This window comes from Pipistrellus kuhlii, unplaced genomic scaffold, assembly GCF_014108245.1.
Source record: "Pipistrellus kuhlii isolate mPipKuh1 unplaced genomic scaffold, mPipKuh1.p scaffold_m20_p_8, whole genome shotgun sequence".
NCBI lineage: Eukaryota > Metazoa > Chordata > Mammalia > Chiroptera > Vespertilionidae > Pipistrellus > Pipistrellus kuhlii.
This window is the reverse complement of record NW_023425584.1, coordinates 33937442-33958203: the sequence shown is the minus strand read 5'-3', so window position 1 is coordinate 33958203 and position 20762 is coordinate 33937442. Positions and strand designations below refer to the sequence as shown.

Sequence of the window (20762 nt, the reverse complement as noted above, 5' to 3'; positions counted from 1 at the left end):
ATTATAAATTTTATGTTATAAAGTAGTACCGTGGGGGAATGCTCTAAGACCCATTCACTGCGAATACTGAACCCTATATATACTATGTTTTTTCCTATACATAACACACTTATGATAAAGTTTAATTTATAAATTAAGTACTGAAAGAGATTAACAATAATCTATAATAATAAAATCATAATATGCTAATTAGACCCGCCATCCTTCTGGACAAAGCCAGCTTCCACAGTGGCGGGGACCAAGCCCCCTGCATGATTTTGTGCATGGGGCCTCGCGTTAATAATAAAAAAAAGTTAACAATTATAACTGTGTACTGTAATACAAGTTATGTGAATGCAGTCTTTCTCTCTCAAAATATCTTATTACATTGTACTCTTCTTCTTGTGATAATATGAGATGATAAAATGTCAAATCTACTACTGAATCTGAGTAACCATCCCTTACTTGCAGCCAATGCCCTGGTGTCATTCATTTCAGGGAATCCTTGCTGAAGATACCTTTGCCATCAATTGAAACACCTTTCTGTTCATGTGTTCCACCCACAAATTTAGTGCCTTTTCACATTAAATAAATACTTATCATGCACTGGGACTGTAGCTTTTGCATGAGGTGCAACGCCAAATTTAGTACATATTTCTTTTTCCTTCTTTACAATTTCACGGAGAGAAGACTCATTCTTATGGTATCTTAGCAATCTCAGCCTACAATTATTTCTTTCTTTATTAAGTTGAGAACTGCATTTAGCAGGGATGGAGAACCTTTCTTCTGCCAAGAGCTATTCATATATTTACAACATCATTCTCAGGCCATACAAAATTATCTACTTAAAATTAACCTGTTATATTTTGCAAGCTAATTAACTCACTCATAATACCTTGGCAGGGCTAGACCAAGTTATTTCTCGGGTCTCATACGGCCCTTGGGCCAGATGTTCCCCACCCTACTTAAAGGAAGCACATTATTGCTTCTCTTTGGTATATCTGAATTGCCAGCCTCACTATTCTTGCACTTCAGAGTCATTATTAAATAAGAGTGACTTAAATACAAGGACTGCAATATCACCATACTTGATGTGATAGCCAAGAGGACTAGTAAGTGACTAAGAGCTAAACAAAGGGATGATTGATGTCCTAGGAGGGGAAGAACATTACATCTCAAGATTTCACATCATGCTGTTCAGAATGGCAAACAGTTTAAAACATGAATTGTTCATTTCTGAAATGATCCATTTAATATTTTCTCATCATGGTAACTAATACCAAAGAATAGGAGACTACTGTATATATTTACTATAAATTTTTAAAGAGGGGGGAAATGCAGTTGATTGGAGCTATAAAAATTCATTTAGGTCACACACAAAAAAAAAGGAAGAAAAAAAGATTCCCTAATATGTCACCTATTAAAGAAGCTAATAATGAACTCCTAATGTTAAGTTGTTAAATAAATGGAAAAGAAGCATTTATTTTGCCTTTCATATATTTCACAACAATTAAAATGTTCAGTAAATAAGAAATCTTAAGATTTCCAGCTAATAAAAATAGAAGAAATAATAAAACGTAAGTTTTGCCCTGGCCAGTTGGCTCAATGTTAGACTGAAGAAGGGTCTCAGGTCAATTCCCATCAGGGACGCATCCATTGGTTGGTTGCAGCTTCAATCCCCGTCACCGGTCAGGGCAAGTACAGGAGGCAACCAGTTGATGTCTCTCTCTCACATTAATGTTTCTCTGTCTCCCCCGCACCACCACCCCTTCCACTCTCTGTCTACAGATCAATGGAAAAAACATCCTTGGGTGAGGATTTTTAAAAAAGATATAAGTCTTCATTTTGTTAACTCCTAATACAGGCAAGGATCTTCAGCTGGTATTTAAAAAGCTATCAAGAAAAAATGCCAAGACCGGTTTGGCTCAGTGGATAAGAGCATCAGCCTTCGAACTAGGGGGTCCCGGGTTCGATTCCGGTCAAAGGCATGTACATTGGTTGTGGGCACATCCCCAGTGGGGGTGTGCAGAAGGTGGCTGGTCGATGATTCTCCCTCATCGATGTTTCTGGCTCTCTGTCCCTCTCCCTTCCTCTCTGTAAAAAATCAATAAAATATATTTTTTAAAAATCAGTAAAATATAAATATATATTTAAAAAAGAAAAAAAAGAAAAAGAAAATGGCTGACCCATACTGCTTTTTGAGCAAAAGAAATAAAACCTAAAAGGGAAAAATCAGTTATTCATTACTGTGAATAATTAATTGGATATTAAATGTCTTCCAATGTCATGCACTATGTAACACAATATCACCTATGATATTATCCAGCTAAAAATGTTTTAAGTTAAATCTGTCAAATTGTTAGCTACAATTTCCACTTAACAAGGAACATAGATGATAGAGAACCAAGCTTAGTGATACCTATTAAGAAGCAATCACACACAATTGCATTAGAAGATGGGTAAACCAAATGTGGTACTTGTATTGCTTATAGATAGGGAAATGAAAAAAGGGACTTTTCTACATTTAAAGAAAGTTAAGAAATATAACAACCACGCCCAGCCGGTGTAGCTCAGTGGTTGAGAGTCAATCCATGCACCAGGAGGTTACTGGTTCGATTACAGGACGGAGCCTAGGTTGCAGGCTCCATCCCCAGTAGGGGGCATGCAGGAGGCAGCCAATAGATGTTTCTCTCTCATCAATGATGTTTCTATCTCCCTCTCCCTCTCCCTCCCTTTCTCTCTGAAATCAATAAAAATATACCTTAAAAAAAAAAAAATCAAATAAGGGATGACATTTGTTTAAAAAGTTAGGATCATACTATATATCTTTATGCCGTTTTTTACTAACATTTATCCTTAAATCACCAAAAATCAGTTTTGGCAGAAAAGGGGGAAATACACATGTGCACACACTACACAAAAACTAATTTATATATTTCTTTCTAACCACAATACACTAAGTATTGTACCAGAAACTAGAGGTAAAAAACTTAAAATTTGGCTCTCAAAAGAAATTTCAATTGTTGTACAGGTGATATTGGCTCTGTTGACTAATGAGTTTGCCAACCACTGCCCTAGCATGCTTAGCTCAGTGAACAGAGCATCGGCCCTTGTACTGAATGGTCGTGGATTCGATTCCAGTCAAGGGCACTTACCTTGATTGCAAGATGGATCCTAGGGCCTGGTTGGGCATGTGTGGGAGGCAACCAATCTATGTGTATCTCTCACATCAATGTTTCTCTCTTTCTCTCTCTCTCTCCCCACCTCCCCTCCACTCTCTCTAAAAAGCAATGGAAAAATATCCTCAGGTGAAGATTAGCAAAAACAAAAGTAAGATCCTAGTTAAAGAAAATATTATCCCACAAGGACAAAACATGATATAAGAAGGCAAAACTGCAGCATCTTAAAAGGACTACTAAAAGACTACAGAAATGTTGGAACATACCTTGTGTACCTGTTCCTGTACCTTCTTTTGTTTTTTCTTAGGAGCAAATATCTGATCATATTCTTCTGTGTATTCCAGAAGCCACTTGCTTGGCTTCCTAAGTCTTTTCTTCTCTGACCGCACAACTAAAAGAGGAGAAACAAGTTCAGTATTAACTAAAAAGTTAGAGGAAAACTCATTGCTTTCATGTAGCCATCTCTGTACTCTCAAAGATACAAAGATGCGAAACTCTCAAAAACACTCTGGCTTAAGCTCTAAGAGATTTAAAGTTGAAATTAGTATCATATAATGACAGATTCAATTAACATTCAAATATAGATTCTAAGTCAGATAAAAATCATAAAATTTCTCATGAATTATTTAAAATAACATCTCTGGATTATGCAACATATTGGATGGATATTCAGATAGAATATTTACTAATCAGTACTATCACATGAATTTTAAAAGTATTCTATATATACGTTATCATGGTTGCAGTGAATTTCACATTATAAAACAGAAATATTTCTAAAGAGACTCACCAAAAAAAAAAGAATTAAATATATATATATACCATTACCTCAATGACATAAAAAAATGTATGCCATGAATGTCAAAATCTGAAAATATAGATGGGTACTTGCTTTAAAAATCTCTTGTCATGTTTGTGATCAGAATATCAAAGTATCACACCACTTTTCTTTGAGTTAATGATAAAACAAGTAACTATTATAATTTCCCTATAAAACTAACACACTTAACATGCTCCAGTTATACTGTAAGCTCTTTGGGAGAAGATAAAGCTTACAGAATGCAGGATATAGTCTACTCAAGAGGCAAGAGGGATTTCATGATATGATGATCTCAGAGGAAGCTGTTCCTGTCTCAGTTGAATGTGGTAATGCCAATGATCTTTCAATAAAGGGATCACAAAAGTTCAGACCAAAAAGAAAAAGTCATAGGCAAGCTGGCAAAGGCTCTTACTCCTAGACATTACATATGGAAACAAGCCATAAAATCTCAATGTGGTAAAATAATATATAATAAATGGCTAATATGCAAATCAATTGAACAGCAGAATGACCTGTCACTATGATGCGCACTGACCGACCACCAGGGGGCAGACGTTCAATGCAGGAGCTGCCCCCTGGTGGTCAGTGCACTCCCACAGGGCAAGCGCTGTTCAGCCAGAAGCTGAGCTCAGAGCTGGTGAGGGGAAGAGGATATCGCTCCTGCCTCCACAGCAGTGCTAAGGACCAGGCCTATGGTCCTTAGCTGGCAGGCAGGCAGACATCCTCTGAGGAGCTCTGTGAGAGGGCAAAGCCCCCCCCCACACACACACACACACTCACACATACACCAGTGCATGAATGTCGTACACTAGGCCTCTAGTTTAAAGATAATTTAAAAAGAGTTGCAACTTAAATTGTTTTTACAGCAGCTTTATTCATAATTGTGAAAACTTGGCAACAACCAAGTTGCAAGTGAATGGATCTATAAAATGTAGTATATTCAGAAAATGGAATATTATTCAGCACTAAAACGAAATGAACTTTTGAGCCACAAAAAGACACAGAAGAAATTTTTTAAATGTATTTTACCAAGCAGAAAAAAAGCCAAACTAAAAAGGCTAAATACTATGTTTCCAACTAGGACATTCTGAAAAAGGCAAAACAATGGAGACTATAAAATGTGGTTGCCGAAGAGTAGAGGAAGGGGGTTGTTAAATAAGCAGAGCACAGAGAATTTTTCAGGGGACTGAAAATACTCTGTATAATATCACAGTGGTGGGTATGTGTCACTATACATTCATCTGAATGTCTGACACTAAGAATGGACCCTAAGGTAAACTGTTGACATTGGGTAATTATGTGTCAGGGTAGGTTCATCAATTGCAACAATGTACCACTCTGGTGGGATATCCCGACTCATAGATATTTAGAAAAACAGTGATAGAAGAAATGTGGGGGAACTAGGTGAAAAAGGAGAAGGGATTTAATATAAATTGGCAGTTACAAAGCAATCACCAGATGTAAAGTACAGTTTGGGGAATAAAATCTATCCTATATAATAAAGGCCTAATATGCTAAATTTACAGTAGTCTGTTCAACCAATCAAAGCATAATATGCTAATGATATGGTAAGGACACTCAACCACTTGCCATGACATGCACTGACCATCAGGGAGGCAGTCGGTCAGTCGACCAGTAGCTATTACATACACTGACCATCAGGGGGTAGAATCTCCAACACACAGACAAATTAAAAGGCTAAAAAAATATATACACAAATGAGAATAGAGGTGGCCTGACCTAGGCAAAATAGACCTGACTCAAAACTTTAACTTGATATAAATAGGATCATTATGTAATGATAAAAAGGTTAATTTACTAGGAAAATAAAGTTTTAAATATATATTAGAAAATAATTATAAATATATATGCACATAACATCAGAGCACCAAAATATATGAAGCAAACACTCATAGAACTGAAGAACTGATAGGAGAACTAGATAGGAAAACAATAGCATAGTCTACTACTGGGCTTTCAATAATTAATAGAAATATCAAACAGAACATTAATATGAAAACAGAGAACTTGAGCATCATTAGAGACCACCTGAACTTAATAGACATATATAGAACACACATTCTTAAGTACACTTAGGGAGCAGCTCTAGGGTCAAGCCTCAGGCTGACCGGTGGCAGGGCCACAAACAAGTCCCAGCCTGGAGGGGAAAGCTCTCCTAGCATTGTTAAGCCTGACCTTGTAGCCCTCCTAATTCCTTCCTAAGTAGCTAATGGGCTGTGGGAAGTGCAGTAAGTGTTGCCAAAACAAGAATATTTGTATACATGTTAATCTTGTTATATTCAGAGTCTGTATAGGTTCTGGATCAGTCTTGCCATTAGAGGACAGCCGTCCTACCCAGCCCCAGCTATCTCTGTCTGTCTTTCATTTTTCAATCCCCAGCCGCCCCTACTCAGGAACTGGATCACTCACTCTCTAGCCGCGTTGGACGCAGAAAAGAGAGAAATATTTATAAGTACACATAAAACATTGTCCAAGAGAGATCATGTAACAGACTACAAAACAATTTCAGAAGATTGAAATTATACCAAGCATCATTTCTAATCACAATGGACTGAAACTAGAAACCAATGGCAGTTGGAAAATTGGAAAAATCAGGCATGTGGAAAATAATGCACTCTTAAACAAACCAATGGGTCTAAGATGAGATTCCATTAAAATTATTAAAATATCTTGAGACAGCCGAAACCGGTTTGGCTCAGTGGTAGAGCGTTGGTCTGCAGACTGAAGGGTCCCGGGTTCGATTCCGGTCAACGGCATGTACATTGGTTGTGGGCACATCCCCGGTGGGGGGTGTGCAAGAGGCAGCTGGTCGATGCTTCTCTCTCATCGACATTTCTAGCTCTCTATCCCTCTCTCCTCCTCTCTGTAAAAAATCAATAAAATATATTTAAAATATATATATATATATATAGATATATATATAGATATATATATAGATATATATATAGATATATATAGATATATATAGATATAGATATATCTTGAGACAAATGAAAATAAAAACACAATATGCCAAAACTTATCGGATGCAGAAAAGTACTAAGCAGAAAGTGCCTACATTAAGAAAAAAGAAAGGTACTAAATCAACAACCTAACTATATACCCCTAAGAATGAGAAAAAGAACAAACTAAACTCAGTGTTAGCAAAAGGAAGTAAATAAATATTAGAGTAAAAATAAACAAAATAGAAAATTAAAAAGTATCAACAAAACTAAGGCATCTTTTTCTCAAGAAAGAACTGCCCTAACCAGTTCAGCTCAGTGGATAGAGCATCAGCCTGCATACTCAAGAGTCCCTGGTTCGATTCCAGTCTAGGGCGTGTACCTTGATTGCTGGCACCTACCCAGTTGGGAGTGTGGAGGAGGCAGCTGATCGATGTTTCTCACTCTCTATCCCTCTCCTTCCTCTCTGTAAAAAATCAATAAAATATATTTAAAGAAAAAACTGACAACCCTTTAGCTCAGTGATCAGAAACTGCGTAGCTCAAGAGCCACATGTGGCTCTTTGGCCCCTTGAGTGTTCTAACGCCACTTCTTCAAAATAGACTTGCTCAGGTCAAAAACAGACTTCTGCGCATGGATCACAAAGTTTCAATAGCACTGTTTCCACACATGGTATTTTGTAGAAGAGCCCGGGCTAGGGCTCCCAATGGCATTTTTTTATAGAAATAGAAAAAAAAATCCACTCTAAAATTAACACAAAATCTCAAAAGATCCCAAAGTAACTTTGACAATGAAAAATAAAAATGGAGCCCTAACCGGTTTGGCTCAGTGGATACAGTGTCGGCCTGTGGGCTGAAGGGTGCCAGGTTCGATTCCAGTCAAGGGCACCTACCCGGGTTGCAGTCTCGATCCCCAGTGGGGGGCGTGCAGGAGGCAGCCAATCAATGATTCTCTCTCATCATTGATGTCTCTATCTCTTTCCCTCTTCCTTCCTCTCTGAAATAAAAAAAAAAATTTTTTTTTAAAGTACAAAGAAGTGAAAAATTGGGTCTCTGAATGGTTTGCCTCAAAATAAAAAGTCCTATTAGGACGGTATCCACAAATTACCTGAAAGATGGGGGAAATGTGTAGCTAGCAATGGACATTACTTTAAATAAAGCACTTTTGCCGAAACCAGTTTGGCTCAGTGGATAGAGCGTCAGCCTGCAGACTGAAAGGTCCCAGGTTCGATTCCGGTCAAGGGCATGTACCTTGGTTGCGGGCACATCCCCAATGCGAGGTGTGCAAGAGGCAGCTGATCAATGATTCTCTCTCATCAGTTTCTTTTTTTTTTTTTTTTTTTTTTTTAAAAATATATTTTATTGATTTTTTACAGAAAGGAAGGGAGAGAGATAGAGAGCTAGAAACGTCAATGAGAGAGAAACATCGACCAGTTGCCTCTTGCACACCCCCTACAGGGGATGTGCCCACAACCAAGGTACATGCCCTTGACCGGAATCGAACCCGGGACCTTTCAGTCCGCAGACCCACGCTCTACCACTGAGCCAAACCGGTCTCGGCTCTCTCATCAGTTTCTAATTCTCTATCCCTCTCTCTTCCTCTCTGTAAAAAAAAAAAAAAAAAAAAAATCAATAAAATATATATTTTTTATAAATAAAGCATTTTGATGTTTCTCTTGAAATTATCATGTTTTCTTTTAATCCACATTATTAACTGGTACATTTGGTGCAATAATCAAAGCAATATGAGCTTATCATCAAGATCAGACTCAGGAAACAAATATTGGGTCGGCAACTAAGTAATTGCGGGTTTCACACATATATGGCTTCAGTTGAATTTTTAGGTTTGCAGACGTAGTACAAATGTAAAACACATTTTGTTATTTGATAGTTGGCTATTCAGCTGTTAATCAGTAAAAAAAAGTTTTTTGATCTGTTTTGTAGTTTTCGTTTGGCGTTCGTTGAAAAATGGAAAATCAAAAGGAACATTTTCGTCATATTTTGCTTTTTTATTTCCGCAAAGGGAAAAACGCATCGCAAGCTCATAAAAAGTTATGTGCTGTTTATGGTGACGAAGCCTTAAAAGAACGGCAGTGTCAAAATTGGTTTGCCAAATTTCGTTCTGGTGATTTTTCACTCAAAGATGAAAAACGCTCTGGTCGTCCAGTTGAAGTTGATGACGCCCTAATCAAAGCAATAATCAATTCGGACTGTCACAGTACAACACGTGAGATTGCAGAGAAGCTTCATGTATCACATACATGCATTGAAAATCACTTAAAACAACTTGGCTATGTTCAAAAACTCGATACATGGGTTCCTCACGAACTGAAAGAATCACAGTTAACGCAACGCATTAGCAGCTGCGATTTGCTAAAGAAACGTAATGAAAATGATCCATTTTTAAAACGACTGATAACTGGCGATGAAAAATGGGTTGTTTACAACAATATCAAGCGGAAAAGATCGTGGAGCAGGCCAGGTGAACCAACTCAAACAACATCAAAAGCTGATATTCATCAAAAGAAGGTTTTGTTATCAGTTTGGTGGGATTACAAAGGAATTGTCTACTTTGAACTCTTACCACCCAACCGAACGATCAATTCTGATGTCTACATTGAACAACTAACGAAATTAAACAATGCAGTTGAAGAAAAGCGGCCCGAATTGACAAATCGAAAAGGTGTTGTATTCCATCATGACAATGCAAGGCCACACACATCTTTGGTCACTTGGCAAAAATTAATGGAGCTTGGTTGGGTTGTTTTGCCACATCCACCATATAGTCCTGACCTTGCACCATCTGATTACTTTTTGTTTCGATCTTTACAAAACTCCTTGAATGGTAAAAATTTCAATAATGATGATGATGTCAAATCGTACCTGATTCAGTTTTTTGCTAATAAAAACCAGAAGTTTTTTGAACGTGGGATTATGATGCTGCCTGAAAGATGGCAAAAGGTCATTGATCAAAATGGGCAATATATTACAGAATAAAGTTATTTAGTTCCATGAAAAAATTGTCTTTGATTTTCTTTTAAATCCGCAATTACTTAGTTGCCGACCAGAAGTAAACCCTTAGATGTATAACCAAATTACTGATCCCCAGTAAGGGGCATGCAAGAAGCAGCCAAGTGATGTTTCTCTCTCATCATCTAAAAGCGTACAGTAATATGCTAATTAGACCATTAGACCAAAAGCTGGAGGGAAGGCCAGGCCCTGGAGGGAAGCCAGAGCTGGCAGCAAGGGGAAGGAAGGTCTACTATTGCATGAATTTTTTGCATCAGGCCTCTAGTTGATGTATAAAAATATATTTGAGCTGAAACCGGTTTGGCTCAGTGGATAGAGCGTAAGCCTGCGGACTGAAAGGTCCCAGGTTCGATTCTGGTCAAGGGCATGTACCTTGGTTGCGGGCACATCCCCAGTAGGGGGTGTGCAAGAGGCAGCTGATCGATGATTCTCTCTTATTGATGTTTCTAACTCTTTGTCCTTCTCTCTTCCTCTCTGTAAAAAATCAATAAAATATATTTAAAAAAAAAAAAAAATATATATATATATATATATATATATATATATGGGAAAAAGAAAAGAAACATCTACTTAAATTCTTTGCCCATTTTTATATTTATTTTTAGTATGTTTTTTATTTCAGAGAGGAAGGGAGGCGAGAGGGATAGAAATATCAATGATGAGAAACATCAGCAGGCTGCCTCCTGCATGCCCCCTACCTGGGATGGAGTTCGCAACCTGGGCATATGCCCTGACTGGGAATCAAGCTGTGATCTCATGACTCACAGGTCAATGCTCAACCACTGAACGACCCTGGATGGGTGAATAGATGTTTCTTCAAAGAAGATATACAAATGGCCCAAAAGCATTATGGAAAATGCTCAACATTACTAATTATCAGGAACTGTAAATCAAAACAAAAATGCATTATCACCTTACACCTGTTATGAAAATAAAAAAATTAAAATAACAATTGTCAAGGATGTGGAGAGATTGGAACCCTATAGCACTGTTGAAGCCACTGGAATAAAAGTATGAAGATTCCTGAAAACAACTTATAAAGAGCATTTTCATATGATTCAACAATACCACTTCGGGGTATATATCTAAAAGAATTAAAAATACACCCTGGCCAGTGTTGTTCAATGGTTAGAGCGTCAACTGGCCCACCAAAGGGTCTTGAGTTCGATTTCCAGTCAAGGGCACATGCCTGGGTTGCAGGTTCCATTGCTGCCCTGGTCGAGCGCTTGTGAGAGTCAATCAATGTGTCTCTTATATCAATGTCTCTAGAGAGTCTCTCTCTCTCTCAAAATTCAATGGAAAAAATATCCTCAGGTTAGGATTAACAACAAAAACGCACCAAAAAAGTAGATTTGTTTGGTTCATACACAAAATAAGAGATTAATAATAAAAAAATAAAGTGTTTTGCATACTCACAACTGTAAACCCTGCTTTAAAAAAAAGGGGAGGAGGGGGAATCCTATTATGTGAATGAACCTTGAGGACACGACACTAAATGAAATAACCCAATCAGAAAAGACAAATACTACAACTCCATTTACATCAGGTAGCCCTAGCTGGTTTGGCTCAGGGGTTCGAGTGTCAACCTGTGGACTGAAGGGTCTCAGGTTCAATTCTGGTCAAGGGCACATGCAAGTTGCAGCTTGATCCCTGGCCCTGGTTGGGGTGCATTCGGGGAGGCAACTAATCAATATGTCTCTCACATCGATGTTTCTCTCTGTCTCTCCACCTCCCTTTCACTCTAAAAACCAATGTTTATAAATAAATAAACAACAAATAAATAAATGCCAATGGAAAAATACCCTTGGGTGAGGATTAACAACAATGAAATACATGAGGTATCTATAGCAATCAAATGTATAGAAACAAAAACAGAATGGTGGTTGCTAGGGTTGGTCAAAGGAGGAAATGGAAAGTTATTGTTCAATACGTGTTTCCCCGAAAATAAGACATCCTCCGAAAATAAGTCCTAGCGCATGGAAAGATAAGACGTCTCCTGAAAATAAGACCTAGCGCAACTTTGGGAGAAAAAATTAATATAAGACACTGTCTTATTTTCGGGGAAACAGGGTAACAGATGAACCTACCTTAAGTTGTGGTCAAAGGAAGCTTAACATTCAATAAAATCTATTTAATTTTTGTAAAATAACAATTGAACTTAACTGGGCTCAGAGCTTCTCAACTACATACAATATCAGATTGAATACAGAAAAAGTTCACAGATTTAAAAGTAAGAAACACAACAAAATGTTCTGAAACTTACCAAAAACAAGAGGAAAAACACAGAGCACAATTGTTAAAGTATATGAAAGGCTGGTCCTCAGAACTCAGACTCTTCTGCAATAGGCTTTCTTCAAGTGACAATCAATTCTTCCCTCCCAATTTACACTTAGCCCTTCCATTAACAACTTCAAAGAGGATTATGTCATCACTTCCTTTAATCTCTTTCCATGAAGTCAGACATTCTTACCTGGTTCAGGAAGCTCAGGCTGGGGAGTCAAAGTGGGAATTGTTGGTTCCTTTTCCATCTCCTCAGTGTTGGCACTGGATTTATCACAAACATTCAGCAGCGGCTCAACTGAATCAAAGTGGCCAGTGTGGTTTGGAGCTGTCAGCACATCCTCCAACATGTCCGCTGAAGGAGGAGGTCTCTGCTCTGGGAACTCACCCCCCTTCTTTACCGGGTCAGCAGAAAGCGAGACCCCAAAGGAACCCTCAGAGTTTTCTTTCTCCCTAAATCTGTTAGTGCGCTTACGAGGTTTAGTGCGCCTTTGGTTTAAACGCTGCCACCGCTTTTTAGGTACTACTTGATTAACACCATTGGGTTCATCATTTTCACTGTTCATTTCAGAGTCCAGCTCTGGACCTTTTCTGTTTTCAAAGATGGGGCCTTTGTCAATTTTATCAGGCTCAGACTGGTTGACTTTGTTGTCAAAATGAGTATCGGAAAAATGGGCACTGTCTTCACTTGTTAAGTGGCCCATTAATTGAAGGGGTTCTTCTTTAGCAGGGTCTTCTCCACCTCTCAAGGAGCCCTTCTCTGAGGCTGCATTCTGTCTGTCTCCAGGCAGTGCAGACTCTGGAATCACAGCTGGAATCCGGTTCAATTTTCTTTTGCGCTCTGTCTTTAAGGCTTTATGGTCCGCTGTGTTCTTTCCCATCTGACCTGAAAAACCATCTTGAAATTTGGATGATGGCTTTGATCGCCCACAGCTGCGCCTAGTAACACAGTTTGAACGACTCTTGCCAGAAGCAGGGAGGTCTTTTCTGTCAGACGCTAAGCCAGGCAGGGAGGCAGACAACTCCCCAGACAGTGCAGAGTCACCCCCACTGGGGCTAGGATAGACTGGATCCTGAGTGCCATCCCCATTTTTCTCTGAATTATGATTGGAGGCTCCTGAAACTAAAACCTTAGAAGTCCCTAGAGGACTACTGGTAGAACAGTCTCCAAGACCCGGGCTCCGATAGGAGACCACATTTTGAGCAGTCATTAACCGTTGCTCCTTGGTCTTACTATCATGCATATCTTTCAACATCATTAGCAATGTACTGAATTTATAGTCTGGTTCAATAGGTATATGATTCTGACTAGAGGCAGAAGAAAAAAGTAATGGTTTTGCTGGCTTTGATGTTCCAGATTCACTGACATCTTCACTTAAGGATCTATAAGAGAGTTCTTTCAACTCAGACAGAACGTGTTTCACCACTGCTGTTTCTATATCATTCGAATCTCTGGTTTTCTCATGCATGTTGCTCAGTAGTTTTAGCCCATCCCCTTTCCCACTTTTGGAAATGCTGGCCAAAGGAGAGCCTTTGGTATCAGAAGAACAGCATTTCAAACTGCAGTCTTCATTTGTAACTGGAGGTTCTACAGCTGGATTTTCTTTATGTTTGCACTTTATACTTCGGATCTTGGGCTGTTTGCTTTTCGAGTGTAACAGAGCTTGATTTGTAGACCCACCCTTTATTAGTGAGTTCTCACTGCAAATGCTTGATGGGGTATTGAATTTTGTAGAGAAACCATCATTTCTAAAATCCATTTGGGGTTTGCGGACAAGAGTAGACACTTTAAAATCAGAGAGATTAGCCTGAGATGTCTCAGTTCCAGACTCTGCTGTCTTGGTACAATCTGTTAAGTGGTCTGTGAGTGAGTTAGTAATGACGGACTTCTGCTTTGCTTTTATCTTAGTGTTTGTGGCAGGATACCTGGAATACTTTACCTTTTCATTTTTCGGCAAGGACATGTTCTCTGTTCTATCAAAAGCATCTGTAATTTCAAGGACACTGTTATCAGAATCTGAACTGTGATCTATGGGATCCAGATCACTGCTTCCATCATCAGAAGTACTACAAATACTAATGGAATCACTTCGTTTTTCTTCATCACCTGCTTTAATATAGCAGAGCTGTACTTTTGAACTACACACCAGACCTTGTTGAAGTTTCTTCTTCTCCCCAGAACGTTTAGAAATCAAGGCACCCTCAGACAAGCCCAGTAAAGAGTCACAATTTGAAGTCTCAAATTCTTTCTTTGCAGGGTTTTTTGCACAAGAAGAAAACAGAAAACTTCCTGGGGCACTGCTGCCCCCTGTGAGGCTGTTTGCTATCCTGGAAAGTTCATTAGAGGCCTGCTTATCACATACATCCCCAGAAATAAAGTTTATGCCAAGGTTCTCTGGAATCTTTCCCCTCCGTTCTTCCTTATTTGCTTCAAACTGCATGTGGCCCTTTTTCACACAAATCCTTTTTGGATTATCAGTGCTCTTTCTGGCTCGAGACTTAGCACAAGGCTTTTCCTTCTCATCTGCAGAATGTTCAGAGTCAAAAGCCAGAGATTTCAAGCAGCCATTAAGCAACAAATCATGTTCTGATTCAGGATCATTTGTACAGTCCTCAAATGGCATATCCTCTTCACTGTCCAATTTGATTGAACTGCTAACACATTTCCGGTTCTTTGACCCTTTGGGAACATCATACTGTTCAGCAAGTCCAACACTGGCTTCCCATTTACTCAAAATTTTCTGAGGAACCTTAAATTTAAAGGAGAAAAAAGTTATTACTTATCAAAGAAATGAGAGAAGGAAACAGGGAGATGTTCAATGAACACTTCACAAATCAGTTTTTCAAAGTCTTATTGCACTTCTTCAAGGCCCTTTTATGGCACCAGTTAGGTGATTAGCACTTACAGCTCACCCAGAGCTTAATTAATGGAGATTCCTCAACACTACATTACCACTAGGATCTCTCTTTAGAGGAAAGATTGATCTAATAAACCTTTCTCCATTCTCCCTGCCTTTGTAAGCACAAGAGTGGACCATAAGTTGGACTACAACATTACATTACTAATTTAACATCATATTACCAAATCAGGAAATAACCAGACCCTTCCAACTATCCCTCTACACCTTAAATAACGATATATTTACTTCCCGACTTATGAAAGCCAAGCATTTGCTCAGCTGCATAAGAGAAAGAATAAAAGACTAAATAAAGAAGATAAATATGAAAAAATGAGAAAAATAAAAATAAGTGGGTCAGACCTGTCCTAGGACACCTGAAATTTTAACCTCTGGTTATCAGTAGGTCCTTAGTTAATCAAGATTCTTCTATACATGTTACCTGGATTATAACCAAGCAGTCTCCTAGATTTAATGATGTCATCCAGAGACACCAAAACACTCTGGGTATAACAAATTACACTTTTTATGGAATGCTTCACGAATTTGTGTGTCATCTTTGTGTGGAGGCCATGCTAATCTTCTCTGTATCGTCCCAGTTTTAGTATACATGCTGCTGAAGCGAGCACAACATATTCTTATCTTAATTTCTAACAGTATGAGGACATTAAGACTCTGTGAAATATACCCAACTTTCCAGGCCCCCTTTTCTCTCCTTGGCTTCATGAAATAGAAATTAGTCATGGTTCTAACCATCACTTAGTGTTCACAAATTACTTTAATACTTGTGAAAGGGATGTTCTGCTGAGCATGTAAAAATTCAGGACACTATATAGATAGCCTCCTCTTATAATATCATCTGGTTTATTTTACAAGCACACATATACCTGTCAATTCTCAGAAGTGTGATCAGAGTAAATAAATTTTCCAGAATCTGAAAGATCTAATGAACTTTTTAATCTACACAGTAGTTGTTTAATCTACACAGCTAAAGGCTTGGCACAAAAACTCTTGACACCAACTGACCGACTAGTACCCAAAGTGTTAGATAGTATATACTTATTAGCCTTCTTAATCCTAACAGCAGCAAACACTAGTTGTTTTAGAGCAGTGGTTGCCAATCGGAGGCCTGCAGACCACTGGTGGTCCGTGAGGTCCGAAAGGTTTTTGACCACTGTTTTAGAGCATCAACCTTATGCCATATTAAATATTTATAATTACTTCGAATCCACACAATAGTTGCACAAGAATGTATAATGATTATACTAGTTTTTGAGTTAAAGACACTAGTCCTCAAAGAACATAAATCAGCCGTGGCTGATTTTGCTACAGTTGGTAGGGCATCGACCCATGCACAGAAAGGTTGCTGGTTGGATTCCCAGTCATGGCACATGCCGAGGTTGTGGGCTCAATTCCCAGTAAAGGGCATGCGGAAGGCAACAGATCAATGTTTTGCTCTCTCTTTCCATTCCTCTATCTCACTCTAAAACTCAATAAAAATATTTTTAAAACGAACTCACCCTGGCTGATTTTGCTTAGGCTCAGTGGTTAGAGCGTTGGCCCTCAGACCAAGGGGTCACAGATTCAATTCCTGGTCAAGGTCAAGGGCACATACCTCGGTTGTGAGCTCAATCCCAGTCAAGGGGCATGCAGGAAGCAACCCATGAATGTCTCCATATTAACGTTTCTCACTCTCCCCTCCCTCCCTACTTCCACTCTCTAAAAATTAATGGAAAAATATCCTCGGGTGAGGATTTAAAAAAAAAAAATTTAATAAACAAAAAGAACTCAAATTAAAAATTAGTAGGGACTGCATATCGATTCTAAATTATCCTGATTATCATGATTTCAAAGAGTCTCAAGTTCGATTCCCAGTAAAAGGCACATACCTAGGTTGTGGGTTCGATCCCTGGCCCTGGTCAGGGAATGTTTGGGAGGCAATCAATCAATTTCTCTTTTTTTTTCTCTCTTTCTTCCTCTCTCCCTCCCTCCCTCCTTCCTTCCCCCTTCCACTCTCTCTAAAAATCAATAAAAAAATAATATCCTCAAGTGAGGATTAACAAACAAGCAAAAAAAACAACCAGGTATGGCCCTGACCGTTGTTACTCAATGGTTAGAGTTTTGGCCTGCATACCAAAGTGATGTGGGTTTGATTCCAGATCAAGGGCATATACCAGTGTTGCAGGTTCGACCTTCAGCCCTGATTGGGGCACATGGGGGAAATGTTCATCAACTGCCCCCCTTACATGCCCTGACCAGAAATTGGGGACAAATCAATCAATGTGTCTCTCTCACATTGATGTTTCTGTCTCTCTATTCCTTCCAATATCTCTAATAATCAATGGGAAAAAAAATATCCTTGAGTGGAGATTAAAAAAAAAACAAACATAACCAAAAAAAAACAACAAAAAAACCATAACCAGGTATGAAACTACAATCTGAAGCACTAATAACTAAACACAAAAATCAAAACAAATAAAACAAAAATGTTTAAAGCTTTATCTTTCCCATTTTTTCTCTTTCCCATTTTTTTAAAAATATATTTTATTGATTTTGTATAGCGAGGAAGGGAGAGAGATAGTTAGAAACATTGATGAGAGTCATCGATCAGCTCTCTCTTGCACAGCCCCCACTGGAGATATGCCCGCAACCAAGGTACATGCCCCTGACCGGAATCGAACCCGGAACCTTTCAGTCCCCAAGCCAACGCTCTATCCATTGAGCCAAACCGGTTTCGGCTATCTTTCTCATTTTAAAAAGAAATAATTAATCCAGAGAGTAAGGAATTTCATTTTGATGATCAGTTTCTTTTTACATAAGATATAACCAAAGAAGATTGGTTTTGTCATGTTGTACTGTCATATGTAAGTGACACGGCAAAATTAACTGGTATCATTTCTCAAAAAATTGAACATAAATATTTGAAAGGCTAGCCCCATTTCATCTCTGAAAAAAAAACCCTTGCTTTCTACCTATTTTCTCACAAATATCCATCTACCAAAGGGAATAAACTTGTATTTCAAAAATAGAATGCTTCTTCCTTGCCTTCTCTATGCCTACCCTCCAGAAGATAATTTGAGAGGCTTTTGTTCTTTTGTGTATGTATTTTGTTTTGTTTTGTACCTTATGCCTATATCCTTTTTCTTTTTGCTTCCCTCTTCTCCTAAGGACAGGAAGCTCTTCAAACTGATGTCTGCCTTCAAACATGACAATTGCTTTTCCAGCCACCCAAGCTCTCTCAGAAGGGTCTCCAAAAGCTTCCACATAGTATTGTCGATAAGGTCTCCGGTTGGAAACTAGATAAAGATAAAAAACAGTGTCATTACTTTAAAAAGATGATTGTTTATCATTAAGATAACACACACACACACACACACACACACACACACCGCTGTCGCCAAAGAAGCCCCTGTCACCAAAGAAGCCCCCCAAAATCAATAAGCTAAAAAACCTGCACGACAAGAAACTCTGCCATAGGTCAGATAGAAGGGGGAAAAATGTTTAATATGTTTTTATTGATTTCAGAGAGAGGAACAGAAAGAGAGAGATAGAAAAATCAATGACAGAGAATCATCAATCAGCTGCCTCCTACACACCTCCACTGGGATAGAGCCCAAAATCTGGGCAGATACCCCAACTAGAATCGAACCATGACCTCATGGTTCATAGGTCAACAATCAACCACTGAGTGACACAGGCCCGCCAAGATACCTTTTTTTTAATCCTCACCCAACGATATGTTTTTATTTACTTGAGAGAGGAAGAAACTCATATTAAAAATATATTTATAATAAAAGAAATATTATTGAGAAACCAAGATGGCGGCATAGGGTAGACATCCGAATGCAGCCTACCACAACAAATTTGAATTTAAAACTGAAAAACAGGGGAGGCATTGCCCTGAAGCACCAGACGGCTGGCTGAGAGGAGGCTCTGCCATCTGGGAAGGAGAGAGAAGGCACGCTGAACCTCAGGAACTGTGAAGGTACGGAGAACTGTGTGCGCGAAAAGGCGCTGGCTTAATCCCGGCGCGGAGAGGAAGGGCCGGAGCGAGATTGCTGCTGCCTTACTCCCTGCACGCAGAGAGGGCGGGCCGGGCTGAGTTCGCTACTGGCTTACTCCTGGCGCAGAGAGGGCGAACAGCTAACGCGGCTGGCTTTCTTGTCCGAGAGGAAAACAGAATCAGCCTATTGCTCTGATAAACGGCCCCAGACAGGGAGAGGCCAGACTGTCAGGCAGTGGGCAGAGATCTCTTGGAGGTGTGTGAAGCCAGAGGCCATTACTGCGGGACTTGGGGAGGAGCCGAAGGGAAAACAAAGTTTGTCTGCACCAACCCGAGACTCCGCCCTACCTGTGGCTGAGCACAGAAGCTCTCCCAGAGGCTCGCTTTCTCTAAGGAGGGACTTGCAGGAATCCAAAGCTTGTCTGCGCCTTTACCAAAGAGGTGCGTGCGCGCCTGCAACCAATCTTCCAAAACTCTCCACGAACAGGACTTTTCTAAGGCGAGACTGACAGGGAACCAAAGATTGTCTGCGCCACCCTGAGACCCCGCCCTATTCAAGCAGAGTACGGAAACCCTCCTAGCTGAGACACTGCTGATCCTCACAGCCAATTGGCTTGGAGATCAACGCTTCCCAGTGATACCAACAATAAGCAAGGCTTAACAACAAGACTGCACACACAGCCCACAAAGGGCTACACCAAGACTGTCCACCGCAGGTAACTGGGAAGGCTGTGCTACTGGGCTCTACCAGAACACCTAGCACACAAAGCTATTCCATCAAATCAGGGAAACAACCAAAATGCAGACAAGAAGAAGGACACAAAGGAAGGAGATGGAGGAAAAGAAAAGATTGGACATTGAGTTCAAAACTACAGTTATAAGGTTATTCAACAATATCCTAAAAAAGGCCGATAAAATAAATGAGACCTATGAGGATATGAAAAGGGAGCAACTAAAAATAATAAGGGATCAACAAGAAATGAAGAAAACATTGTCTGAAATAAAAAATATTATACAAAGTCCTAAAAACAGACTGGAAGATCGCAAGAATCAAGACAAAGATTTAGAACACAAAGAGCCAGAGGACACTCCTCTGCAGAAGGGAGAAGATAAGAGAATCCAGAAAGTTGAAGATGGTGTAAGAAACCTCTGGGACAATTTCAAGCGAACCAATATCAGAATTATGGGGATTCCAGAAGAGAGAGAGCAAGATACCGAAAGAGTACTAGAAAAAATAGTGACAGAAAGCTTCCCCCACCTGGGGAAAGAAATAGACTTACAAGTCCAGGAAGCCCGCAGAACCCCAAACAAAAGGAATCCAAGGAGGACCACATCAAGACATATCATAATTAAAATTCCAAGAGCAAAAGACAAAGAGAGAATATTAAAAGCAGCAAGAGAAAAGCAGGTAGTGACCTATAAAGGAGCACCCATAAGATTGTCAGCTGATTTCTCAACAGAAACCATGCAGGCCAGACGGGAATGGCAAGAAATATTCAAGGTGATGAATAACAAGAACCTACAGCCAAAAATAATCTACCCAGCAAAGCTATCACTCAGAATCAAAGGACAGATAAAGAGCTTCACAAATAAAAAAAAGCTAAAAGAGTTC

At 39.3% G+C, this 20762-nt stretch overlaps 1 protein-coding gene and 1 non-coding gene across 12 annotated transcripts in view; both read right to left on the bottom strand.

Annotated features, from left to right (window-relative positions):
• Positions 1-20762, bottom strand: part of NSD1 (nuclear receptor binding SET domain protein 1) — a 133992-nt gene that overhangs the window by 78935 nt on the left and 34295 nt on the right. For all 11 annotated transcript variants that reach the window (XM_036424008.2, XM_036424009.2, XM_036424004.2 and 8 more), the window contains 3 exons: positions 18271-18443; positions 12441-15000; positions 3425-3549 (listed from right to left, as the gene is read on the bottom strand). In XM_036424008.2, coding sequence (XP_036279901.1) covers positions 3425-3549; positions 12441-15000; positions 18271-18443 — 2858 coding nt within the window. The remainder of the gene's footprint in view (positions 1-3424; positions 3550-12440; positions 15001-18270; positions 18444-20762) is intronic.
• On the bottom strand, positions 15670-15776 carry LOC118711906. The gene has a single exon (XR_004985865.1). It is a non-coding gene; the product is annotated as a U6 spliceosomal RNA (small nuclear RNA).